Source organism: Malaclemys terrapin, chromosome 5 (assembly GCF_027887155.1).
Source record: "Malaclemys terrapin pileata isolate rMalTer1 chromosome 5, rMalTer1.hap1, whole genome shotgun sequence".
NCBI lineage: Eukaryota > Metazoa > Chordata > Testudines > Emydidae > Malaclemys > Malaclemys terrapin.
Window position 1 is genome coordinate 69336116 of NC_071509.1, and position 27159 is coordinate 69363274.

General features: G+C 38.8%; 1 protein-coding gene across 1 annotated transcript in view; it reads left to right on the forward strand.

Annotated features, from left to right (window-relative positions):
• Positions 1–988: 988 nt before the first annotated feature.
• Positions 989–27159, forward strand: part of GLRA3 (glycine receptor alpha 3) — a 105033-nt gene continuing 78862 nt past the window's right edge. Inside the window, exons 1-2 of the mRNA XM_054029509.1 lie at positions 989–1073; positions 10595–10662. Coding sequence (XP_053885484.1) covers positions 989–1073; positions 10595–10662 — 153 coding nt within the window. The remainder of the gene's footprint in view (positions 1074–10594; positions 10663–27159) is intronic.

Consider the following 27159-nt stretch of genomic DNA (forward strand, 5'->3'; position numbering starts at 1 on the left):
AGGATCCTAGAACCAGACACTTTGTTCTAGTTTCACAGTATATCAAAGAGAAGTGTTGTTTACAATAATTTTATATATCTATACTTTAATATATTTATTTACCAGTTTGATTTATTTTTCTATTTTTTTTTTTTTTAGGATCCACATGGTTGATCTCTGTGCTTATATTCTGCTCTCTTGATATGTGCAGAGCACCCTTTAGGATGTCAGTGGGTGTTTCATATATCTAGACAGTGCAGACTATAGGAGATGACATTTGCCATGTGGACCTGAGAGGAGAAGTTTGCCCTAAGATAGATCCTTTCATTAAGGTTTTCTTCCACTGCAGTAGTCACTTCTGTTTTAAAGGAAAATGAACCTCATTGATAATGTTCTGGAATAAAATTTGCCAATGAATTACCTGGTTTCATCTGCATAGATATCACCATCAAACATTTAATCAATAAAGATACAAAAAAGGGGTGTGTCTGTTCAAAGTAACATGAAAGATCCCAGTCTAAGTTTCTCTAATGCAAGTTTCCATTATAAAGAATCCAGTTAAAAAGATTAATCACAGAGCACTTTCAAAATCATGGCATTCCAGACGTATAGATATTTGTGTAGTTGACATTGTTATTTACTATTGCAATTTTGTGGAGCAAATCAATTAGGGCTGTATAGAAATATTGTTAATTTTGAGAAGCCTCAACACACAAAAATGTGATCACAATGCCGTTTGGCAGAAATTTAGAAAAAAATAGATATATAACCATGGCTATAATAAGAGCATACTATTTTCATATATTCAAATTAAAATAATTGTCATTTTTAATGTTTAATTTAAAATACAATTTTACCTTTGAATTGATCTGTTTTAATGCTGATGGACAAAATGACTATGTTGTTAGGTACTTAATTATTACTAGAAATTGTGACTAATAAAGTCTTTTTTGTTTTTGTTTTTAGTTTGGTAGTCACAAAGGAAACAGACAGTGCAAGATCTCGTAGCATGCCAATGTCGCCATCTGATTTCCTGGATAAATTAATGGGTAGGATGTCAGGCTACGATGCAAGAATCAGACCAAATTTCAAAGGTAATTTTGAAAACTAATTCACTTTAATTTAACATTGTCTTTGATGCAAATGTGTGTTTTGGAGAAAATTTAAAAGCAAAACAAATGTACTCAGCCATGCTCAGCTAACCTTGACTTTGATCATTCAAATTTCAGCAAAAACATGGTCTACTGTTTGTTGAAGTTTGGGTAGATGCCAAAATGCTACTAAAGTTTAGTATTATTTTAATATTTTAGTGTATGATGTATATAGTATAATTTAAAGAACTAAAAGGAACACATAAGATGTTCACAGATACATTTTTTTTCATATTTTTGGTGTATGCTCATGAATCAAATAGGGATGTGCATGCATCTAAATAATTAATACCAAAGTACTTCCTGTTTGTCCATATAGGATACAGCATCTAGGACCACTGTAATACTAGTGCTAATGATAAAGAGCATACCATGTAGTTGGTGAATGCATTTAAAACAGAAAACATTAGGAGCTATCCTCTTCCTGTCACTGACTGTATCTATGGCTTTCCAATAGTCTTCTGTCACCCTTTTAATAGGCTTCCAACAAGCTCTGTGACCCTCAATTTGCTTAGGTAGAATGTTGAAACTTTAGGGGGGTTCTCAACTTTTCAGAGTTTAAGAATTCTAGATAAATTTATGAAACAATTTTAAAATATTTGAATCAAGTTAATCATTTGTACCTTCAGTAAAATAAAAGAATACTTTTCAAATACAGAATGTGTGTGGAGGGGAAAATCTCCTGCAAATAAAGCCCCTACTAGTGTTCCTTTGCATTAGTTTTTCCTCATCTTTGCCCTTCTTCCTGTTTTCAGGAGGTGTTCTCTCTTCTCTTTTCAAGATATTTTCTGTAAATCAGGTTATCTCCACTTCTGCCACAGGCCTTTTCCAATCAGAAGCCAGGACTCCCTCCATTTTTACCTTCTCAGGACATCTATCTCACCACCCTTCTCAATCTCACCTCTTGTTTATCACTGCATTTTAAAATGTTTTTAATTTTACCGGTGCTCAGAAACTTGACTAGCTACATCCCTGAAGTTATAGGTACTGGATGCTATTTATTTACTTTCCTTTGCCATAGTTTGTCAATGAATCTGGTTGGTAAGAAGAGAATGAGTTGTCTGTCAAACTGCTTCCCAGTCAACCAATCTTAAAAAGATAGAACAGTAAATAAAACTAATCTCAAATGATTTACTTCTATCTGGAAACGTCAAGCTTGCAAAAGGTGAGTAGAGGTGAAATTTCTCAGAATACGTTCCTGACACCTTAGTTTAAACAACAAATGTGTATAGAAAATATTCATCAAACAAATCACCCCAAAAATATGTATTATTTTGATCAATATACAATATTTGCTATGGCTATGAAACAAGTTCCTTAGAGATTGATTGATTGCCAGTTGCATGCCTCAGAGAATAGAAATTATTGGCTTCTTGCTTAGGGGGGAAAAAACCCTGGGTTTAAAACAGAACTTGCACAATAACAATAGATAAGTTCCACTTAAAAGATTACTTCCATGTGTGTGTGGAATCTTTCTATTTATTTGCCTCCTTATTAAAGGTGTTCAACTATATACCATAGCTATTCCCTTTAGCATGTAAATTTCAAATTCAATCTAAGTCTTAGATTACATTGCTTGGTCTTATTTGCCGGATGTCCTCTTTCGTGCAGCACAGCTTTACTTTAAATCTAAGGTGACCAAGCAATGCAATCTCTTTCTTCTTTTTTTCTTTGAATCTTCTAAGGCTCCAAGGGTGAGTATTGTGAAAAACTCAGGACAGACAGCTGCAAAGGTGGGGTAAAAAACACACCCAGAAGGGTAAAAGGCCCTCCTCCCTATCAACTGAGGAGGGGTGACTACAGGTCAATTAGGATCAACTGAGAGAGAGTTACCTGAGGTCAACTAGGATCAGCTAATCCCAACTAAGGGCTGCCTGAGTCCTTTTTAAACCCTCCCCTGTTGGGGAGAGAGGGGTGAAGTTAAGCTGCCAGTAAGTGAGGAACAGCAAGACTCACCAGGAGGGGACCCGACTGCATTCCTTCCAATAAGGGAGAAAAAACAAGCATAAAAGACTGGCTCTGTGCAGCCAAGAGGGACTGTTTTATCCCAAGCCTGTCTTACCAAGGCTAAAAACAGCTGAGGCTGGTGAGACTGAGAAGATGCCTTGCCACAGTATATAAAAGCAAGGATCTTATAACTTAGCAATTCCTTTGGGGATTGGATTTTGGAATTTGTCATGGGCACCATGCAATCACAATCTTCTGAGGAGGCTACAGTGTGGAAGGGGCAGATATTTAGCAATTCGTGGATTCAGTACTGTGCTTCTTGAATATAATTCAAAGGACTGGGAGACTTTTTTGGTAACCATCTGACTGTAAAGAGACAAAAACCTAATTCAACATTGATTTGCTGTTTCTTAAAAGTGTACTTTGTAAATTTTCTAGACAGCTATGCAATTTGAATAAATTTGCCAAGAAAGATTCAGATCTATTACTAAGAATAAATATCTCCTTAAACTACTTTGCCACTTTCTTGCTATTATTATTCTAAGAACAAGTACGAACAAGTGGAACTTCATGACATTTGGACTTTGTAATTTATCAACAATTAAGATATGAAACAAGTACTAATATGAAATCCTAAACTATCAACCCTGGTATAACTAGGAAATTGAATCTCTTTTTATTAAAATTCCTAGACAATATATTCTTTGACTACCAACTGCATGTCATACTTAGTCTTCATAATTACACTTTTTGTTTCTGACTGCTTTGTGTTTGTGAAGTAATACACAAGATAGTCATGTTTTTGTTCAATAGAAGAGAGGGATTAAGCAATATTTTCAAATAGGTCCAATATTAGTTATAACTCTAAAATATGGAAATTCTGAAACATCTTTGGATGAGAAACCAGGGATTCTTCTCCTGTAAAAAGCTTGTCCTAGTTATAGAATATTTATAACTTTGACCATCGGAAGTGCCTCACTCCATGAGAGGAGGAGAGGGACTCTTGCCTTTGGAGTCCACGTTATGTTTTTTCCACTCCTTCAGTTGTGGTGAAAAGCTCTAGATATGAATGCATTGCTGTCTTCCAAATCTGGGTCCAATCCTGAAGTCCTTATCTATTCAAAGCTGTCAATGTCTGAATACAGAGTTTTCAACAAGTTAGGAGTTCAGGATCAGGCTCTCTGTCATGAATGGGGCTTTTGTACATAGGAACGTGAAGGGATGAGCTGTAGCTATTTCAGGAATAATGCAATGGGTCATTGTAACTGTGCCTCTGTGGGTCACAACTGAGAATAACAAATTCAGGTCACAACTGAGAATAACAAACTGCTGAGAAATAGGGCAGACACATCCCAAAACTGGTGGTTATTCTCCCATAAGATATACCAAACCAGCAACAAAAGTAAACTTCTGTTTTCCCACACTGGCTAACAAGAAGTCAGATAAACAGTTTCCCCTGGCATTCCAGACCTTGTATCACCACCAAAAACACTAGACTTAAAGTTGAGTGGATCTTTAAAACCAATTTAATCAAATAAAAGGTTCTTCTGATCCCAAAAGACCAGCCACAAACCCAGGTCAATATACAACTCAGATCTTACCCAATAATCATGCTGTTGCCAATCTTTTAATATCTAAATCTAAACTTTTATTTATGAAAAGAAAGAAAGAAAAGTGAGAGTTAAAATTGGTGAAAGAAATCAAATACCTACAATAAATGCAAAGTTCTTGGATCAGGCTTGTAGCTGATGGAATACAGGTCCACCCAGAGGATTCAGTGGGCCTGGGGCAAAGTGGGGGAGCTGCGGTGCTTGTACTCACCTGGCGGCGGTCCGGGTCTTCGGTGGCATTTCGGCGGCGGGGGGCCCTTCAGTCGCTCCACGTCTTCAGCAGCACTGAAGGACCTGCCGCCGAAATGCCGCCAAAGACCCGGACCGCCGCTGGGCCAGGGCTCACAGAGCCCCTGTGGGGCCCGGGGCAAATTGCCCCACTTGTTCCCCCCTCTGGGCGGCCCTGATGGAATCAGGAAGGTCCTCAGTCCCTTGGTTAGAATGCTCCCATTAGCAGGGCCGGCTTTAGGCCGATTCAGCCGATTCGGCTGAATTGGGCCCCGCGCCAAGAGGGCCCCGCGCTGCAGCTGTTCACCCCACCCCCAGCTCACTTCCCCCTCCTTCCCTCCCCTGCACGCCCTGCCCCCTCCCCTGAATCTCTGATTCGCGGGAAGTCTGAGAGGAAGCAGGGGCGGGTCGGCAGCACAAAGTAAGCTGGGGTGGTGGGGTTGGGAGAAGGGCTCCGGGGAGGCGCGGCCCATTCCCGCAGGCCCCAGCGGCTCCGGCCCGGCCTGGTCCCCGCGGCTCGGGTCTCCCCGTGTCCCCCCCCGTCCCCCCCGCGGCGCGGCTCGGGTCTCCCCGTGTCCCCCCCCGTCCCCCCCGCGGCGCGGCTCGGGTCTCCCCGTGTCCCCCCCATCCCCCCCACGGCGCGGCGCGGGTCTCCCCGTGTCCCCCCACATCCCCCCCGCGGCGCGGGTCTCCCCGTGTCCCCCCCCGTCCCCCCCGCGGCGCGGCTCGGGTCTCCCCGTGTCCCCCCGTCCCCCCCGCGGCGCGGCTCGGGTCTCCCCGTGTCCCTCCCCCGCAGCGCGGCTCGGGTCTCCCCGTGTCCCCCCCCCTCCGTCCCCCCCGCGGCGCGGGTCTCCCCGTGTCCCTCCCCCCCGCGGCGCAGCTCGGGTCTCCCCGTGTCTCTCCCCCCCTCCCCCCCGCGGCGCGGCTCGATTCCTGGGGGCAGGGCTTGCAGCAAGCCCCACCCCCAGGAATCGGGCCCCGCTTTTGCTAAAGCCGGCCCTGCCCATTAGTACAAGTTCATCATAGTCCAGAGGTTTGAGCAGGAAAGAGGCAAAATGGAGACTTTTTTTTAGGGCCTTATTATTTCAAACAAAGCGCTCAACACAGCTAGTGGAAAATTACAGATAGAAAGATGGTGTTTGGAGTCACATGAGCAAGTCACATGTCCATGCATGATTTCGCTTAGTTACAGCAGTTGTTCACATGACAGCCCATCAGGCGTGGATGGGAGTCTTTCATGGTCCATTGTGAGTTAAGTGTTCCTTGATGGGCCACTTAACCTGAATAGTCCCTTCAAGATATGCAGGCCTTACCACAGAAGCAAACATATTTAAAATACAGGTATAGAGCCAATCCTCATAACTTCAAATATAAAAATGATACATGCATACAAATAGCATAATCATATTTAGCAAATCATAACTTTTCTAGTGACACCTTACTTGACACATTTTTGTATAAGATTTGTTGCAATTGTATAATAGTGGTAGCAACAATTATCTACGTGGTTAAATTTTAATCAGATAACGTTACAGTCATTACCTGCTTTATAGTTTCCAACATCTCTGCTGATGATCGTGGAAAACTTACAGTAGCATGATGCAAGATACATGATGCCTTACTTAATATAAAATTTAATATTGAATGGTTTACTTTTAAAAGATAACTATTTTAAAAAACATCAGTCATAGGTATTTCATCATAACACTGAGAAAGCATTGCTAAGATAGCCACTGAAGTGCAATAGAGGGCAACAATATTGAACTTTGGAAACACAGTACATGTTTAAGTATTAAAGCTAACTCTGATTTACAATATTAAAATCAGTGTTTCCCTGTTTCTCAAAACTGATACTGTTCTGGAATACTTGGGTTAGTTATTCTTGTCACTTGATGGTCAGGTGGGAACACTACACAAAAAGCACCTAAAGTTTTGACATAAAGGACATTTGGCCCCATTTTGTCATTCCTGAATTCTCCTGTTCTCCCTGCATCGCGCTCTGAGTTAGACATAGAAGCAAGCACTTCTTCTTCTTCAAGGTTAAACAAGATAAAACTAACTCATCCTGGTATTTTGGAGAGTATAGAAAACAAATTTGTCCAGCAAGTGCAGACTAGGAATAGGTAGGAGAGCCTTGTTCAATCTGACTATTTCCATCTTTCTTGTCATATGTTGCTTCTCTTGTATGTAGAGGTTTTGTAGGAGCAAGCTTGCCCCCTCCTCCCCCCCAAGTAGCCTCCATCATATATATACTTAAGCCTGCTACCACTTTTTAAAATGCAGCAAATTTTCTTTTCACTCTGTAAATCAACCCAGGGAAACCCAGATATTGATAATCTCTGGGAATAGAGTGCTCTCGTCCTGTCTGTCAGAGTAACAGTGACTCAGTGAACAATAGCTCTCCAAATCTGAATGTGGACGTGTCAAGTGAGAATCCTTCCATTCTCAACATTCTGTGAGAGGATTAGACTTGCACTATCTAGACAGAATAAAGCCCAACAGTTTGGCAGTTACCACAGAGGCACTTCTCATATTGATGTAGAGTATATGCAACACTTTTAATTTTCATTTGATACAAATTGAGATACTTTTCTCTTTTAAATAATTTCATGTACCATCTAGTAAGATCCATACTGGGGGCTTACTCTTTTAACCCATCTGGCCTAATCATTTCTTATATGGAGAGTGACACCTCTTTGGATTTTGCTTTACTTAATTTACATTTTTAAAGTCTGTATGGTTTCTTCCATCTAAGAATAATCTGCTTGTTTTGCATCACAAGTGTCCCTACTTCCCATTTCTTCTGTGTGCATTGATAAAATACAGGAATACACTCCACATGCTATCAACCCCAACTTAGTTAAAATGTTATTTTTCTCTCACCTCTTATTTCCTACCTGTATCATTAACTTATCACATTAAGAAATTTAGATTCAGATCCTAGTAAATTGAACTAAGCAATCTATGATCACTTTGGAAAGCAGGAACATGTGTTAACCTATGACTATAAAGGACATCCCCTATGTATATTAATCTCTTGGTTTCTATATTTGTTAGACAAATTATTATATTTAAATATTTTGCTAATTTTTAATTATGGAACTGTGCATCTGATCCATATCATTATTTTGTTGTTTTTCTTCAATAACTGATATGCCATTGGGTACACTAAAAAATTCCATTAGATTCTCTTTTGAAGTAGACAGCAGCATATTGAATTGGAAATGATAGAATGCACTGATATATAAAAAAAATGTGATGTATCTCTGAACTGGAATTTACTTGTGCACACACATCTGATAACTTCATTACTCAGTGGCAGCCATTAAGTGTGGTCCCCTGAAATCGCCTTTCCATTCCCTCCCACCAGGGGCGGCTCTATGTTTTTTGCGCCCCAAGCACTGCAGGCAGGCAGCTTTTGGCGCCTGCGGGTGGTCCGCTGGTCACGTGGATTCAGCGGCATGCCTGTGGGAGGTCCGCCAGTGCTGCGCCATCGGCGTCCCCGCCACCTAATTGCCGCCAAAGCCGTGGGACCGGCGGACCTCCTGCAGGCATGCCGCCGAAAGCTGCCTGCCTGCCACCCTCACAGCGACCGGCAGGCCGCCCCCCGCAGCTTGCCACCCCAGGCACGCGCTTGCTGCGCTGGTGCCTGGAGCCGCCCCTGCCTCCCACTACATGCACCCTTCCTTGGCCCCAGTCATATCTTACATTAAAACTCAAGAAGCATGATATAAGGCAGCTTTAATTTTTTTAATTAATAAATGAAATGGCATTATAGTCAAAGTGACTGAAAAATTGGTACCTTCTTACCCAACAGATCTGCTTCCTGTATGTACTCATCTCAGTGAAGTGAACAGAGAAAGATACCTTTTAGTGCTTTTTTGCTTCTGCACTTCACTGCAGAGCCAATACAGTTGAGAAAAAGGAGAACTGGATTCTATTCTGGTTCATGCACCATGAGCAGAATTTTGTTAACAGAAGTGCTGATCCTTCAAACATTTATTGCAGCAGTAGTCCCATTGATGTCAGTCAGCAGTGAAGTATCAGCAATGACAGAGCTGCTTCTGACTTCAGTGGGATTACTCAGGATAATTAAACTCTACTCTTGTTAGTAAATTTGCAGGATTTGGTCCTAAATTCCAAATCTGGGACCTTTATTACTGGTAATCATATGAAACAAGAAAAGAACCCCGCTTGGCTTTCAAATTCCAAACTGAGTTAAATAAGAAGAATGATGATTGGGCTAGCAGTTAGAAGAAAAATTTTCACTAATTAACAGAGTAAATATGATATAGAAGTAATAGAGAAACTGTAACATCAAATCCCATAATACCATATTTAACATTATTTTAAAACCTTTTTTTTTTTCACGAGAAGATGATTCAGCTCTCAAGTCAGATGTCAGACTGACAAGCATTGCTCTGCCGTTACTGATACTTTGCAAAGTCAAGGCAGATAATAATTGTTGATTTCATACAACGGAGCTACTCATGGTAGAAAGACTATGCCTGGTTGTAAATTTTTGCAGGAATGGATCCTGAACAATTGATAAGGACAGAGCAGCGAAATGTGGATTAACAGATGGATGGATTTAAGTGGCATGCTGCAACTTCTACTAAACTTTAACAGAGGGGAGGAGTGCTACCCATGACCCATATTGCACATAACTGGGGTTAGACTTTCCTCCGCCTAGCCTGAAGGACTCAGCTTGCTCTGAGTCCTAGCATACTCCTTTCCCCTCTCCCCTCTGCAAGGGGGACAGAGAGTGCAGAAGGGTTGGGACCTTGGCCTATGAGGGCAACAAGTTCTAACCTCAGTCTGTGAAGACCACAAGGTGACACTATATTCCATGAGCCCAAGGCCAATCACTAAAATCCAAGGTCTTTTACTGGCCACAGGGGATGCCAGCAACTAGTTTGGTCACACCCCACTCAGCTACTAAGTCTGGTGTCACAACTCCTGCCCAGTCCATTTCCTCACATTCTATAGCTATATGTTAGTGCTTCTATCTGACATCATCTCTGAAAAATTCAGGCCAATTGTAACAGACGCTCACTGCTGGGGCTGTCCTTTCACTGCCAGCCCTATCAAGTTTCCTCACCTGTGGAGGCAGGTGAATGCCATTTCTGTGGCTGTTATAAAGCAGAATAGAGTCTAGCTCATTTTTTCTTAGCACTGAATAGCCAACACAGCTAACAGGAGCAAAAAGCTCTAATAATATGCTTTGTTACTAAAGAAGTAGATAGGATTCAGCTATAACAGATCAACTTTTTTCCTGGTTGCTGTGAAGAAGGACTATGATGTATATTCTGTTGTACTAAAACTGACATGTAACCCCTAGATTGTTTTAGGTGACATAGTATATTCACCAAAAAGCACATTCACTTTTGCATGGCATCTTCCCTCAAGACATGATTAACTCCCTTCTCTTTCCTTAACCCTAATTGGGATTCCTACAAATTATAGGACAGTTAATGAATCTCTGGAAAAAAAAATGAACTGAAAAAAAATCCATTAAACAGTTAAAATAACAGCACTAATAAAACACACTCACATCACTTAAAAAGAAGTCCTGAATGGAGTCTCTTACTTCTTCCCAAGTGAGTAAGTCTTTGTTTTCATCATAGTTTAGTCTGTTAATATATTTTGATGGTGACACAATATTTTTTTCTTTTGCAGGCCCTCCAGTTAATGTCACATGCAACATATTTATAAACAGCTTTGGATCCATTGCAGAGACAACCATGGTAAGGCAACTTAAAGTAACTCAAATAACTGAACAAGTTATGTCTTATTTTAGGTTGGAACTAAACTGAGGAGGAAATCATTTTTGTTGTGGTTAAAATCAATAAATAACTATTTAACTCAACAGTTGGTTTATCTGGTAGAAAATCCATAATTTTACTGTTACCATGCTGAAGAATGCACTTGTGAGGGCCAACAGTGATCTTTTCATATCTTTGGTGATAGTTGTAATGAAATTTCATAATAGGTTTTTTTTTTTTTTTTTTTTTACACTTTTGAATTAAAATGTTTACGTTCAATGGCATTTTATCTTTCTAATAGCACAATTTATGGCTCAAGTAGCTTCGTTAGTTATATGCTATTGTTCTATTTCATATAATAGATGGGGGCATACATTTTACATGATGAATGTCTTTATTTTCAGTAAAGTATTATTTACTATAAATAAAATGTAGCACCAATGTATAGATTACATTAAAGAAAATCAAATATTTAGAATCCAGTCCACCAGAAAAATATCCATAACTGCCTGAACACTGAAAGCCTTGGAAGGCTATGGAGGCTGGTGACACAGTAAACTGATCTTGCCAAGTCTATTAATGTTGTGGTTTCTGAGGGGAAATTGGGAGCACTTTCTATGAATGTGCATCCTAAGCAGATTGAAGAGGTTTCAAGGGCCAGCAGCTAGAGAGACGTATTTGGGTTGAACAGGGGATAATACATTGCCTAATTTGTAATGAAAGAGGTGGGGGGGCTCAAGCAATTTTTTTTTACTTTCATAACTGACATGGCAAGTCCAGAGGTTTCCAGGGCTATAAACTGCCAAGCCTAGAGGTGCCAGGGCTCAACCCTAGCACAAATTAAGCACCAGGATTATTTAATCCTTAGTTGCTGTGGAGAAGGACTCCAGGCACATCTCTCTTTAGCAGCTCAGAGGGCGAATTTGGGGGAAGCCATGGGACAGGTAGGCTTATGTCTAGTGAGCAAGCAAACTATAGAAATTCATTGGCTAACCTCCATGAGAAAGGAGATGTTCAGCAGACTGCAGCGGCTACTATATACAGTAGTAGTTATGAATTTGGAGGTGGGAAGGACAAGTCCACTCTTCAGGAGCTGTTTGCTTGGGCTTTCCAGAGGAAATGAGAATTTAGCCCTTAAATTCCAGTGAAATTTGGGTTCTGATAGGGTTTTACCTAAAAGAAAAATGTGAGGAAAGAATGAAAAAGTAACTTTGGAAGTCACGCTAATTACTTTCCTATTTCTTTAATTTATGTATGTATCATATTACAAACACTGACAGCCATTTAGAGACTATCAAACATTTCTAGAATATTTACACCTGTTCATGAATTTGACATTTTTCATGTTAGCGTACACACAGAAATGCTTTTATTTAATTTCCGTTCAGACAGCTCTGATGCCTTCTGGCACAGTGAGGTGTATAGAGGCAGTATCACTTGCTAAATGTTAAGTGGTGTAGCCATTCCTCACCCCACCACCCTGCCAGCACACTATGGGTAGGAGAAGTGATGGTCCTCCCCTTGCCTAAACACACCCTATCCAAGGATCCAGCAAGATACATGAGCATGTGCCTATTTTTAAGAATGGGATCAGGGCCTATATACCTTCTATTGGCATAAGATCTCCTCCTCAGCATTTGGCTTTTGAAAGTATTCCCTGCTCACTGTGCTCCCCTGACTCTCGAAAGCCAAAATTTAATCTTAATTAAAAACGTGGCCAGCTTTGTTTCATGTACCTTGGACTCCTAATTCCCATTTTAACCATTTCTTCTCCATTATTAAGTTACTTTCACATTGTAAAAGGTTATATTCTCCTACCAAATAAGGTGATACATTTTGCTCTGTTACCACCTTGGAAAGAGGTTAGTTAAAACAATTAAAACCTACACATAATATTTAACCTTAGCTTTAATGATCTTTGAAAGACACCTTCTAGATAGGAAAATAGCGATCTGTACAATTTGTTCCCAGGCACAATGAGTGCCAATAAATAATACACACTTATCATAGTATGGCATAAATAGCCCTGAGTCGCATACATTATAAATATAGGAAATCCCAAAGCATTGTCAGCATCATGGTATAGTATTTATTAACTTTTTTAGTAATGCCATCTGCAAACATGTTAAGGCTGCACAAAAAAACTACAACCTAGATTACATAGCAACTGCTGATACTCCATAATACTGGTAATTTGTTTGTAACTTATGCTGCTCAGAGAAGTCTTTTACTTATGGTCAGTAGTTGTTGAACTCTGTCAAAACGAAATCAGTCATTTTAAAATATGAGCACTCACACATGATTTTATTTGTGACCTGTGATGACGAACAGCTCTTGAAAACTAGGACAGTGTTTATACCTTAATGTTACAATAGTAACATCTAGCATTTTATTACAAACTGGACTTCTTTTATGCAACTGTGCTGAATAGGATTCATCTTACAGTATTTTACTATAGTATTTGTTGTTTGTTCTGTCTAAGTTACGTGAAACACATGTGACCAGTTACCTTCTTCTTAGGATTTGTTTTAAATCACTATGTATACAGACAATTTAGAGGCCTGTAACAACAATGTCCAAAATGTTATTAAAGTATTTTTTTCCAATCTTTACATAAAGGATTTTAAGAGAAAAAATTAAATAAAAATTAGGGAAGTCCTTAATTGATATCTGAAAGCATCTCTGGAATTTAAACCTCTAAATGTGTATGAATGTAATGTATTTGTTTTAAAGATATTTGCCTATGTTTACAGGAATTCTCTTAGCAATGTACCTATAATCGATACTGTATCAATATACTGGAAATCTATATTGTATTTGTGTTGCGATAGCTTTAAGGTGATCAAAATCTTTGAGCTCCCTCTGCTGGCTTGGCTATGTATAGCACAAGAGACAACTGGCTTAATTCAGAGGTGATGTGTTAGAATTCTGCAGTCTTCTTCCATATTACTTATACCAGTTTTTACACTAGCATTTTCATTGAGGTTATGTCAGATTTACCCTGGAGTGAAATGAATATCAGGCTTCTTTATACTCAGGTAGGTTCTGCAAGACCAATGGATTCCCTTGGACTGGTATACAAGGGCATCGAAGGAGCCAGAAGGTGTAAGTGAAAGAACTGGGTTTGAGTTAAATTAGGCTACCTTGTTACACCTCCAGTTAGTTGTTTTGACTTTACACTCATATCTTCTGCTCCCTTAGAATGTGAGTTTAAGTAATGTGAACTCACGTTCCCGTTCATTTCAGTCTCAGCGAGCCAAAATGAAAGGTTATTTTTAAAGGGGGGGAGTGTACATTATATGTAGGTAAGATCAGTCTAAGGGACCCTAAGTTGGTGTAACATACATTGGTTTCACAAAGGTCTAAATTATTACCAATTGGAACTCACTCTAGACAGACTTTTTCAGATTTGTATGTGAATATGGTCAAATATTGCCATTTGTGTATTGTTTGTGCATTGGGCCCAGTTCTGGTGCCAGATTCATAGAAATATGCTGATTTACACCAGCTGAGGATTTAGTCCCTGACACATATTACTCATCAAGACTCCCATGGTAGTAAAATCAACAAGAGCTTTGCCTGGATGGGGGTGGGGAGAGGGCAGAATGAGAAATGAGTAAGGCCTTCCAACCATTGTTTGATTATTTTTTTTACATACCCCCACCATTTGTATTCCTTATTGTGTGATCCTGGAATTTTAAAAGTCAAACAATGATAGCAGGAGGCAAAAATATTCTTTCTAGATTTAGAAGCACAAAATACTATAAGCATTTTATAATTCAATCCCATTAATTTGTCTAATTAAATGTCTAAACATCTCATGATTGTAAATTGCATTGAATTAAATCAATTTCATTTTATTATATTAAGAGCAGGTGTTTATTTTTAAAATACACAATAGTAGCATGTGTCTTCAGTGGAATTCTGGCCATAAAGCCTTTATAGGTTTGTGCAACTTTGAGACTTAAATATGACTTAAAGGCTTGATTTTGCATGGTGCTGGGCACTGTAGCCCTCATCCAACAAAGCACTTAAGCACACGTTTAATTTCATTAATGCGATGAGTCAATGGACTGTCCATGTGCGTAACGTTAAAACATATACTTAAGTGGTTTGCTGGCTTGGGGCCAAGGTGCTCAGAATCTTGCAGGATTGAGCACTGTGAGCCTAAAATGTTTTAGTATAGTTTGATTTACTTCTTGGTAACAACTCTTAAAAGATAATGGAGTCTATAGTGTCCATAGCATCCCTGTACATACACAAAGTTTCTCACGATAACATGATATGGTACTGTGTAAGATATATCAAGATACTTTTAAAGAGATGTATAGCAATTTAATATACAGCAATCAGCAGTGCCCTGCTAAAAATTAAAAATGATTATTCCGTTTTAGTCTAAAGAATGAGAGTGGGCTCATTGTTGACATTTCTGGTTTCAGCGCTTCAGAGATGAAGCAAAGTCTAGCAAATATGGTGTAGTTGGTTATAGGGAAGAGAAGTAAGCCAGCATCAAAGAATCTCATTTAGCACTTGAGAATATGATTGACCAAAAAGGAGAGAGTGTTTCCACCAAATTTCCAAAAGGATTTTAAAGGTCAAGAAGAGCACACTGATATTAGCACAGAAATAAGCTAATATATTTCTAAGTGAACTAACTATACATGTGCTAAGAGTGCATTGACACAGACTCTTGGAAAGAGGCCTACTGGCAAATGCCATCAGGGCAGCTAATTATCCTTTAAAAGAATATGTGTCTCTTGCTTATTCCTGCCAAACCTCTGGTCATGGGTATTTCTTGAGTAGTAAATAGTAATGCAGCTTGACTATGGGTAGTAACTGGGTGAGCTGCCTTTTTTGCTGCTAGCAGTACCTTCCCTTAAAGCCTGGGATATTATATAGACAAAAGCAAGATGTGCTTTTCACCCACACTAAAAAAAACACTGACAGGTTTCAGAGTAGCAGCCATTTAGTCTGTATCCGCAAAAAGAACAGGAGTACTTCTGGCACCTTAGAGACTAACACATTTATCTGAGCATAAGCTTTCGTGGGCAACAGCCCACTTCTTCAGATGCATCCAAAGTACAAGCCACAAGTACTCCTGGTTCTTTTTAAAGAAACATTGTATGCCATGTTTTTTGACCAGTCAGCATTACGCCATCTGTTATCCATTTCTTCCGTTTCATCAGCCTGACCTTCTCATGGCTGAACATATCTATTTCTGCCATATTCTGCCATGGGATTGTCTTAAAACAGAGTGCTTGAAGGCAATATTCCCTTATATGTATGTTGATAGTTGTAATGCTCTTGGTAGGTTTCCCAGATGTTTGGGACAATACAGTCTGTTTAGTTGGTAACCACTAATGTCTGTGAAATGAGAGTCTTCCTTTGGTGGAAACATGTATAACATTAGACCTAACAGATCCCTTAATTTGTTAGTGTTTACAGTGATTAATGCAGAGTAGTCTAGTTAGCACATTTTAGATCACAACCCCCATAACCTGAAATACAGGTCACATTCCAGATTCAACATGCTATAGAAATTCCTTTATTTCTTTATTTCCTGCACTCTAATTAAATCTTTCCCTTCTAGAAAGAGCAAACAGAAACATCACTTCTGCAATCTACAGATTGATCTTGCACTAGGTTTGAAATTTGTGCTATTTATCTTTCCATATTCTGTATCATGAGCTTGCTTCTGCAGTCTTTAGCTTAGGTCACTGAGTCAGACACAGACAAAGGTCTTTCAAATTCTACTGGGCCAGCAGCTGCTCAGTTTGTTACATGAACAGATTAATCTGTGCAAATCCTCTTGCTGAACCTGCATTCTAATACGCCAGTTTCATTTTATCTTTCTTTTCCATAAAAGACCTATCACACACTCTTCATGTATATAAGGAAAAAGTGTCTAAAAATGCACTCATCATCTACTTTAAAAAATGTGCACATTAATAAAGATGCCACAACAAATGGGTGTTAATCTAATTTGCAATCAGATTAGGGCACTCTTTTTAATCTGTTTTTTAAAGGATGAAATGGGAAACATTCTTTTCATGTAGCAAAGTTGAATGGTGAGCTTTCTAGTAAAAATATGGAAAACTTTGTAATTAGGAATTTTCCCAAAACTGTTACCTTCACTACCATAGTAGTTGCAACACTTGAGAGCTAATATATAGTATTTGTATTCTACATTGGGGTTTACATTTTTGAAAGAATCAAACCATGATGACTATATCGTCTTTTTTACATCCAAATAATTTTTTTTGCATCAGATAAGGATTTCAGTGATCATTAATACATCTTTCACATTATTAGTGCATCTGTGTTGTTCTCAGAATTTATGGGTAGAGTAATATGTTTCTTTCACATGGTACCAATGTTCATTTTTAAAGACCGACTCAGCACTAAAATCAGGGCCGGCTCCAGGCACCAGCTGAGCAAGCTGGTGCTTGGGGCAGCAGATTGTTCGAGGCAGCATTCTGCCCAATCCTAGGGCGGCACGTCCATTTGGGTTTTTTTTGTTTCGCTCCGGCCACCCTGTAGGGGGCGGCGGCGTGGAGAACCAGAGCGCCATGCAGGGCAGTCCTCTTCCTTCCCTCCCTGCCGACCGGAGCCCTCGCTGCAGGCGGCAGGAGGCGGCGCAACGAAAGGGGCCGCGTGGCAGCCCCCCTGCTGTAGCCCTGGCCGCCCCCTTCTCTCTCTCTCTATCCCGCCCGCTCCGTCCCCTTCACCCCCCTCCAGCCGGTCCCCCTGCACCGGCGCTCCGGCCGCCCCGTTTCTTTTTTGGTTTTTTTTTGCTTGGGGCGGCCAAAAAGCCAGAGCCGGCCCTGACTAAAATATGTTCCTCTCTTTAGCAGCAAACACATACATTTTTAGACAATCTTTGTGATTATCATTGGTACAGTTGCAAACTGATCTCCAGAGAGGTGATCTGTGGAAAACTATTTGCCGAAGGCCTGCTTGGAAAAGCTTACAGAATACCTGCTCTTTTCCACTTACATTCAACAGTGAAAGCAAGCTGGAAAAATGGCATTCTTCTCATTTATCCAACCTCCACCTAACTAGCATTTTTACTTCTTCAGTTTTGTCTCATGGGATTAGTCACTTTCTCAATTTCTTCCTCTGATTATTTAACCGCTGATTTAGCCAAATATTTCATATGGGCTCAAATATTCTAGAGGTTATATCTAAGGACTTAATCTTGTAAAGTGTTCAGTCCCATTAACTGCACTGGGAGTAGTGGGTCATCTCCTTAGGGCTGAGGGGTTAGGCCTTAAAAAAAAAAAAAAAAAAAGAAAAAGTAGAGTCCATAAAAATAAAAAGGTCACAGATTTTTCTAATGCACAAGTTCTCAGTTTCTGTATTCATTAAGTTGGTGAATATAATAGCCATAAAGAACAGAAGGGAGAAAGCTTGAGCATCAATAATGTTTTAATAAATTCTGAGTTTTTCTAACAACTAGATAAAGGCCCATGTCTGTTTTCCTGGTTGCCCACAACTTAGATATGAACTTAAATTAATGAAGAATAATGCTATAATGTGTGCGCTCAAGCTAGGGGAGAATAATGATACATGACAAGTTTCAGAGTAACAGCCGTGTTAGTCTGTATCCGCAAAAAGAAGAACAGGAGTACTTGTGGCACCTTAGAGACTAACAAATTTATTAGAGCATAAGCTTTCGTGGACTACAGCCCACTTCTTCGAATGCATATAGAATGGAACATATAATGAGGAGATATATATACACACATACAGAGAGCATAAACAGGTGGGAGTTGTCTTACTAACTCTGAGAGGCCAATTAATTAAGAGAAAAAAAAAAAAAAAAAACACTTTTGAAGTGATAATCAAGCTAGCCGAGTACAGATCACACTGTCTGTACTCGGCTAGCTTGTTTATCACTTCAAAAGTTTTTTTTTTTTTTTTTTTTTTTTCCTCTCTTAATTAATTGGCCTCTCAGAGTTAGTAAGACAACTCCCACCTGTTTATGCTCTCTGTATGTGTGTATATATATCTCCTCATTATATGTTCCATTCTATATGCATCCGAAGAAGTGGGCTGTAGTCCACGAAAGCTTATGCTCTAATAAATTTGTTAGTCTCTAAGGTGCCACAAGTACTCCTGTTCTTCTTTTTAATGATACATGGTGATACCATTGATATCTAAAAAGGCCAAGCTAGAAAGTGAAATAGATGTAGCAAACAAATCAAATGCCTTCTCTGTGAATTGTTTTTTTATTTCACCTGTAGGGGTTAAAAATCTAGAGCAATAAATGTGCGTTTTCCATTATTAATTAGCATTAAAGAAGAAAGGTGGTCAGTGGTTAGGTGCCCTAACCTAGGACTTGAGAACCCTGGGGTAAAATCCCTGATCTGCCACAGGCTTCCTGAGTGACTTTAGGCAACTCATTTAGCCTCTTTGTGCCTCAGTTCTGCATCTGTGAAACTGGGTTCATAGGACTTCCTTGCCTCACAGGGGTGCCCTGAGGATAAATATATTAGAGACAGCCAGGTACGACAGCCATATAAGTAACTAAGACAGATGTTACCAAGCAGTACAAAAACATAACATGGGCTTATCATCCCGTGATTAAATATATCCACCTCTACTGGATAATTTTTTTTTTTTTCGTGTTGCACTAGGCCCTTTCTATAATGTTACATGGTTATAGCTTTTGGTTTATCCTGTGTATATCACATTCTATGATTTGTCGTAATCAGTTCACAACAGGCTAATTCAGTGTGTTATCTTGTTTTTGTCTAGCAACTATTTTTGTTCTAATATATATTTATAGTTCTTATTGTACCAAACTGTCAAAACATTCTTTTAATTTATTAATACAATGATACCAGTGTCAAAATTATGCATGTAAAAATGAAAGCCAAAGGAAATGAGTTTTCAGATGTCTTTAGCATAGCTGTCTTTGTGTGTGTATTTAGCTAATGGGTGTTAATCTCATCTTGATGTATGGGGATTTTTGCCCTTAACTCCTATTAGCATTAATAGGCATTAAACCCATAAATCCCCTCCATCCAGATAAGAATATACCCTTTGGCCTTCATTTTTGCATGAACCTACAATTTACCAAAACTCCATTAACACAAAAAGCTACAGTATTTTAGAGCAATGTTAAAGGTGAATCTAAAAATAAGAAAAGGAAGGACATTCAGAGACTGTTCCTCTTTCCTTGTGCACGTATGGTAGAAGAGCTTATCCGTGCCTACACTACATCGCCATGAGTAGGGATCAAGTGGTCTCTCTGAATTCCCCTCCTCTGATCAGTTTGATTTATCTTCACTTTATTTTTAAATTTAACTTGGATTTTGTGTCTTCACTGTGTTCTGTTTTCTTGTTTTTTAATTTTTGTATTTTTATCTTCTGGATATTCAATTTCAGTAGCTAGACCATTTGAAAAAGATGTATAATTCTGGATAAGATCTACTTATAATACTTCACGTCAATACACTTTAAAACTCTTGGCTATTTATAATGAGCCCCATACAACAACAAAAAAGTAAACACGTTTTTATTTATAGCCATTATAAAAAAGAAAAGTAACAAATGCTGTACAAGACCTAGTTTAAATTGATTCTCTGGCCAATCATTTATTTTTTTCTTTTCAAAAGGAAATTCTCAGTGTGTTCATAAGTGTGATTGTTATGGCTTCAGGAAGAGGCAATATTGGCCTTTCCTTGAAGTTTTAAGGCTCTATAAGAGTTACTATGATCTGTGTGTGGTTTTCAAGCTGCTCCAAATTGTGTCAGTTCTTGGCATGCACACTGATAAATCCATGAAGGCTTTATGGTATGGATAATATTTAATCCACAAATGTATCATAATATAGGAAATATGTCATTTTGATTGATTCTGAGCAGACCCTAGGAAGTACAGGAATGGACCAGCATGCGAAAGTTAAATGAGCACCATCTACACTTTATAACTTTGAGGTGAATCCTTGGTTTCATTCCCAACAATGATTCACCCTCACTGATGCCCCACTCTTCTCACCTCTTCCCACAACTGGGGAATGCCCTAATCCATTTGGTGGATGTGCAGGTGGTTGCTTCTCCCACATGTGATGCAAATAGGTGAGTAGGTGGATAGGGGCAAGGAAAACTGCTTCAGTGGAAGTTTCTAAAAGCTTTCTTAGGGTGCAGTGAAAGGTTTCTCAGTGTAGTAAATCAGGAATGTACCATCTTCTCCAACTCCTATTACTTTTCTCTCTCTCTCTCTCTCTGGCTCCACACTTGGCTTGCCATCCTGTTTGGCTATATTATGTGATAAATGTATTCTTGTCAGCCTGGAGCAATTTGTCTTACATATGAATTATTAACCTTCAAAAAAAATTGGAAATATTGCCAACACAACAATAAGTTAAACACTAGTGGTTGTTACAATGATACTGTGAATACTTCAGGGGCTTGTATTGCTTGAGCAAAATATTCTAGGGGAAAATACTGAAGAGCACACTCAGGCATGGTTTGTCTGGTAATAAATAGTAAAAAGTTTGCAGAGACTATCTGTAGTTAGCCTCTTGATTTAAAAGAATTGTGGTAAATGCTCATTCCTCTGGGTTTTTTCCCCCCACCATAATAAGGATATTGCAGCAATGGGTAACTCGGGGGAGGGGAGCGGAGAGATCAGTTTTGTGTATGGGGAAATCAGAACCAGTATATACTTGTGCTATTTCTTCGTTACCTTATTTCAACTATAAAATTATATTTTAAAAAAAATCTGCTCTCTTTGTAGGAGAGCAAATGATCCCATGTTTATTTCCATGCTTATAAAAAAGTAGTCTTTACATGGTTTGTAAATCTAGACTTGTGGCTGAAAATGTAACTTTATAGTAAAATATGAAAGCTGATTTATTGCCACAACCGGATTAGTTATGGATGAAGAGTTATGGCCTATATTACAGTTTAATGGAATGCAGTGTGCTACCACTTATGGAATCTAGATTCAAGACACAATCTTTCTCAACTGAGTTAGCAGAGGATGGGGTGATCAGCTGTTGAAAAGGAAAAAGTGCCTGACATCCCTATGAGCTTTTCAGGGTGAATACTGATGGTCTTCAATGCTGCATCTAGGCCCTGGTAGTCTGAAAGAATAAAGTGTCACTATAAATAAAATGTAAGGGCGAGATGCTAAGACACTACAGTAATGGGAGCCATCCAAGAACCAACTAGACAGATACATACACTATCGTTTAGAAGTACCTTAATGAACTGAAATAGTTTTGGATGGTTTTCTTTAATCTCTCTCTCACACACACACACACAATAATTTAGCCTTTATGTACTGTCTTTTGAAGGTTTGTGTTGAATAGGGCATTGCCTACATGACTTTCATTGTCTTTTATTAGAATTGCCTGGATAAAACACACATGTTTTTTGGGGGGGGACTAACATTAGGTTCATATTTTTGTTTGTTTTTCATTTGCTGTCTAAATATTAATTTTAAGAAAAGAGCAGTACAAATCTAAGTTGCCTGAAAGATCAGACAATAGAATTTATACCTTAACTTTCCTATTTCATTTTATAGAACATTACCTCAGTTTTACAGTATTGCCTATATTGTGGCTGATAAAGCTTCTCAACTTGATAGACATCTTGGCAATCTATAGGTGAAAAGTGATACACGTTAAGTATTGTTATTGTCTATGTCATCTGACAAAATTTCAAGTCTGACTGCCATATTAGACAGTATGTGGTATGTATACTATGGCCACCTTGCGAGTGAGCATGGGCTTGAAAGAAACCTACACCTCCCCCCCACCCCGTCTCCTCCCTTCACCATGGGGCCTCCCAGCTCAGAAAAGCTCAACTTTTCAGCTCCCCCTAATACCTTAAGATGTGAGAGCAGCAGTATCTTTATCAGTGACTACTCATCACCTGCTAATGCATTAAAAGCTACTACTTGTACACTGAGAAAGGCAGCAAAGGTGCATGTAGACATAGCCATTTTATACATTATGTATGGTTGTGTAAATTGTCATATAAATGTTTCTCTAACTCTTGCCACTATTGTTCAAAATTAAAACCATTGTAAAAGCTGCTGTCATTTTTCAGTTTTAGCTCAATTAACCCGAGCATGTTAGTGGGATTTTAGTGTAATGCATTGGGAGTTATGAACACACAACTTCCATTAACAACAAGAGTTATGTTCATACTGTGATAAAAATATATTCCCAGACATCCAAGGAAAGTGTTTGCAACATCTATTATTACTATTATACAGTACTTTCTGATTATACAACTGATAAAAATATCTATCCTAGGCTTTAGGCATTCTTGACAGCTATTTATAATATCATGCTTGTAAATAATACATCCAGCATCTTAAATTCTGCTATAGCCATAAATAATTAACCAAGAAAACCACAAAGGAAATAGCTGTACTTCCACCAGAGAAACAGAAAAATGGAAGCAGGAATAGAATGGAACCAACCAAAAAGCAGCTCATCTATGCTGGGTAAGGTTTGTAGGAGTGGCAACAATATTTATGATCAGTGCTAATGAAGGCAGATGATAGAGCTAGTAATACTGGAATGTGCACATAACCATTTATTTAATCACCTGTGCTTTGTAATTGTGCACAATTATATCCTTGACTTTACAGGTGAAATTTTCAAAAGCACTCAGTGTTGGCCTAATTCTGCTTCCAATTAAGTCTATAATAAAACTCACATTGACTTCAATGGGAGTGGAGATAGACCATCACTAAGTGCTTTGGAAATTACATCCTACTGGGTTATCAACAGTTACAAAATATTAAAGCAAAATTTAATTTATATTGGAAAAACATGGTGGTGAAATAAAAGAAAACCCTGGATTCAAATATGAGTGCTATAATGTTTATTTGTTCTGTCTCTGAATTATGAAATATTAAGCCATGCAGCTGTCCTATAAAATACATAGATACAGGCAGAGTTTTTGATATGACATATTGAATATGTCTTTATTCCACAATTATAGCAAAATATAGTCTCTTTCAGAAGGAAATATAAAAAGAGTACCTGTCCACACAATAGGGTTTTTTTTTTAATGTTTCTAAAATCTAAGACAATTCCTAGAGGAAAAACCATCATTAAGTTACAGATAATGTTTAAAGAGATACCCAATTAAATTACAGAAACATTTTTAGAACATTGCAGTAATATACTTTTTTATGAATTCAAAGTTAAGGTTAAAGTTAAAGAACAAGCAACTGAAAGTTAGAACTTTCTAAATTAAAATTCCACACACAATCTTAATTTGACCCTGGGCCAATGCCTATCCCCTGAATAAACACCAACAATCCCCTTATAACTACTTCTCATTCTGCTGAACCATCATGTCTCATGCAATACAGATCACAAAACCTCAACTACCATATTTAGAGTATGGTAATGTTATAGAGAACAAGCATCAATAGTGTTACCTTAATACTGGAGGTAAATTATGTTCATTTCAGTTCATATTAGAAATAAACTGCCACACAGATATCCAAATCTTCCCACTTACTGTATGGCACCCAGGGCATGTCTACACTGCAATTAAATACCCATGGCTGGTCCGTGTCAGCTGATTTGGGCTCACAGGACTCAGGCTATGGGGCTCTAAAGTTACAGTGTATGCAATAGCTATTCTGGAATAACTCTACATGTGGACACTCCTATTCTTGAATAAGAGTGTCCACACAGAGTTAATCAGAAACAACTTCACATGTGGATAAATCCTTAATTCCTGAACAGCAACATCTCTACAGTACTCTTGTGATGAATGCCCTAAGGATATGCAGTACAGAGAAGCATGTTCTCAAGGATGTTTGGCATTAGTCATAACTTGTTACTGTGTCACAGATTTGGCATGTCAATTAAAGTTAAGTACTTACCAATCAATTTAAATCAGATAGTTTCTTGTCAGCTGTTATGCTGAATCTCTGACAGATTAATGACTTATAATTAATGGTGAACATACCTAGCTATGGGTTCACTTGCAACTTCTATCACATAAGTGAAAGTAGTACCTCATGTCTCAAAATTTCTATTAGTCTAACCGTGCTTCAGACATGTAATAAAGCAAAGATGTGATGTACAACAGAGAGGAGTCCCACTGCTAGGAATTCCTTGCCATATTAATATATGCTTTCAAAAAGTTCAGGAAAGAAAATGAGCAACCCCTTCCTCCCACAAAAAACAGAGAGCCAGATTATTTATTATATGTATTACCCTAATGCCTAGTTGCCCTAGTCCAGAACCCCGTTGTACAAACGCATAACTAAAAAAGAGATGGTTCCTTTCCCCAAAGAGCTTACAATCTATGAATCAGACAAGAGACAGACAGAAGAGTTCATGGAAACAATGAGAGAATATCAGTCAACGTGGTAGGCTGTGGTCTTAACACACCAGAAGCATAACCACTGTCAAGATTTTTCTGGCATTACAGCAAAGAACAGTTTTGAGGAAGGTTTTGTAGAAGGATAAGAAGGTAGCTTTTCAGAAGTTTACCTAGAGTTCCTTCCAAGCAAGAAGGGCAGAATGGGAGAAAGCACAAAGGTGCTTGTTTGAAAATTTAACAAATGGGAGATGGAGTCTGGCATCCTGGGCCAAACCAAGGTGAGCATTTACAGTTCACTAGTAAATGAGACATGAAAGGTATAGGTGGGGGATAGACTGTAACAGGTATTCAAAGTGAAAACAAGAAGTTTATGTTAGATGTGATAGAGGTGGGGTGACATGCCCTAATTCACAGTGAGTAGTAATTGATTCTGCAAGTAGTCCTATTAACTCCAGTGGGACTGCTGTCAGAACAAAGTACTGAGTAAAGGTAACAGAATATGGCCCATAATTTCATAAAACAGCAGCCAATGCAAAAAGAGTTCTGTGCTTGGAGCTCTGACATCAGAAAAGAACAAAAATAAAAGCCCTTACTTCCCCATAGCAGAACCTGTACAATGGGAAATCATAGAACAGTCAGAAACCCTGCAAACAGAATTGCTGCAGCATTCTCCTAATTTCCTTCTTTGCTAGGTTTACAGGCCTGGATGGGGGGGAAGAAGTAGATGTGATATATCTTGATATTAGTAAGGGTTTTGACACCATCCTACATGACATTGTCATAAGCAAACTAGGGAAATATGGTCTAGATGAATTTTCTATAAGGTGGGTACACAGCTGTTTGAAAGACTGTTCTCAAGGAGTAATCATCAATGGTTTGCTGCAATACTGGGAGGGTGTATCTACTGGAGTCTCACTGGGTCTAGTACTATTCAATAGTTTAATTAATGACTTGGCTAATGGAGTGGAGATTATGCTTATAAAATTTGCAGATGACATGAATCTGAGAAGGGTTGCAAGCACGTTGGAGGACAAGAGAAGAGAAAATTGGTGGAGAATTGGTCTGAAATTAACAAGATGAAATGCAATCAAGACAAGTGCAAAATTCTTCACTTAGGAAGGAAAAATCAAATGCACAACTACAAAATGGGGAATAACTGGCTAGATGGTAGAACAGTGGAAGAGGAACTGGGGGTAACAGTGGATTATAAATTGAATGAGTCAGCAAGGTGATGCAATGGCCAAAAAAAGTCTGATATCATTGGGGTGTATTAACAGGATTGTTGTATGTAAGACATGGGAGGTAATTGTCCCACTCTACTCAGCACTGGTAAGGCCTCAGCAGGAGTACTATGTCCAGTTGTGGGCACAGCACTTCAGGAAAGATGTGGACAAGCTAGAGGGAGTCCAGAGGCAAACAACAAAAATGATAAAAGATTTAGAAAACCTGATATATGAGGAAAGGTTAAACAAACTGGGCATGTTTAGTCTAGAGAAAAGAAAACCTGAAGGTGACCTGAAAATAGTCTTCAAGTAAATGAAGGCCTGTTATAAAGAGACCTTTCATCAATTGTTCATGTCTGCTGAAGTTAGGACAAGAAGTAACAGGCTTAATCTAGATCCTTAATCTAAAGGAAATTTAGGTTAGATATTAGGGGGGAAAGTTTCTAAATATAAGGCTAGTTAACTTCTAGAAAGGCTTCCAAAGGAGGTTGTAGAATCCCCATCATTGGAGAGTTTTTTTGTTTGTTTGTTTTTGTTTTTTAAAGAACAGGTTGGCCTATATGATCCAGCTTTACTTGGTCCTGTTGCAATGCAGGGAGTTGGACTTGATGACTTCTTGAAGTCCCATCCAGACCTGCATTTGTATAATTCATGTTTATGAGTCTGTACTTGAGTTGAGGGTTCTGTTGCTGCCCAGAGAGGTGTGGTGCTACCATAGGCTACTTCTGCTGCATATTTTTATTTGGGAGCCTCATTAAAATACTTGCAGCAAAAGGCCCTTTTCCTCATCCTATGCTCCCCTCCTTACCATGCAGGGGAGAGATTTATCTGGTCCTCATTCTTTATAATTAGTTAATTGAGTTGATAAGAGGAAAGTGTCTTCATTTGACTGCTGTTCCTACTTTTTTCTTTCTTGTTTCCCATTAACAGAAATGGAGTTC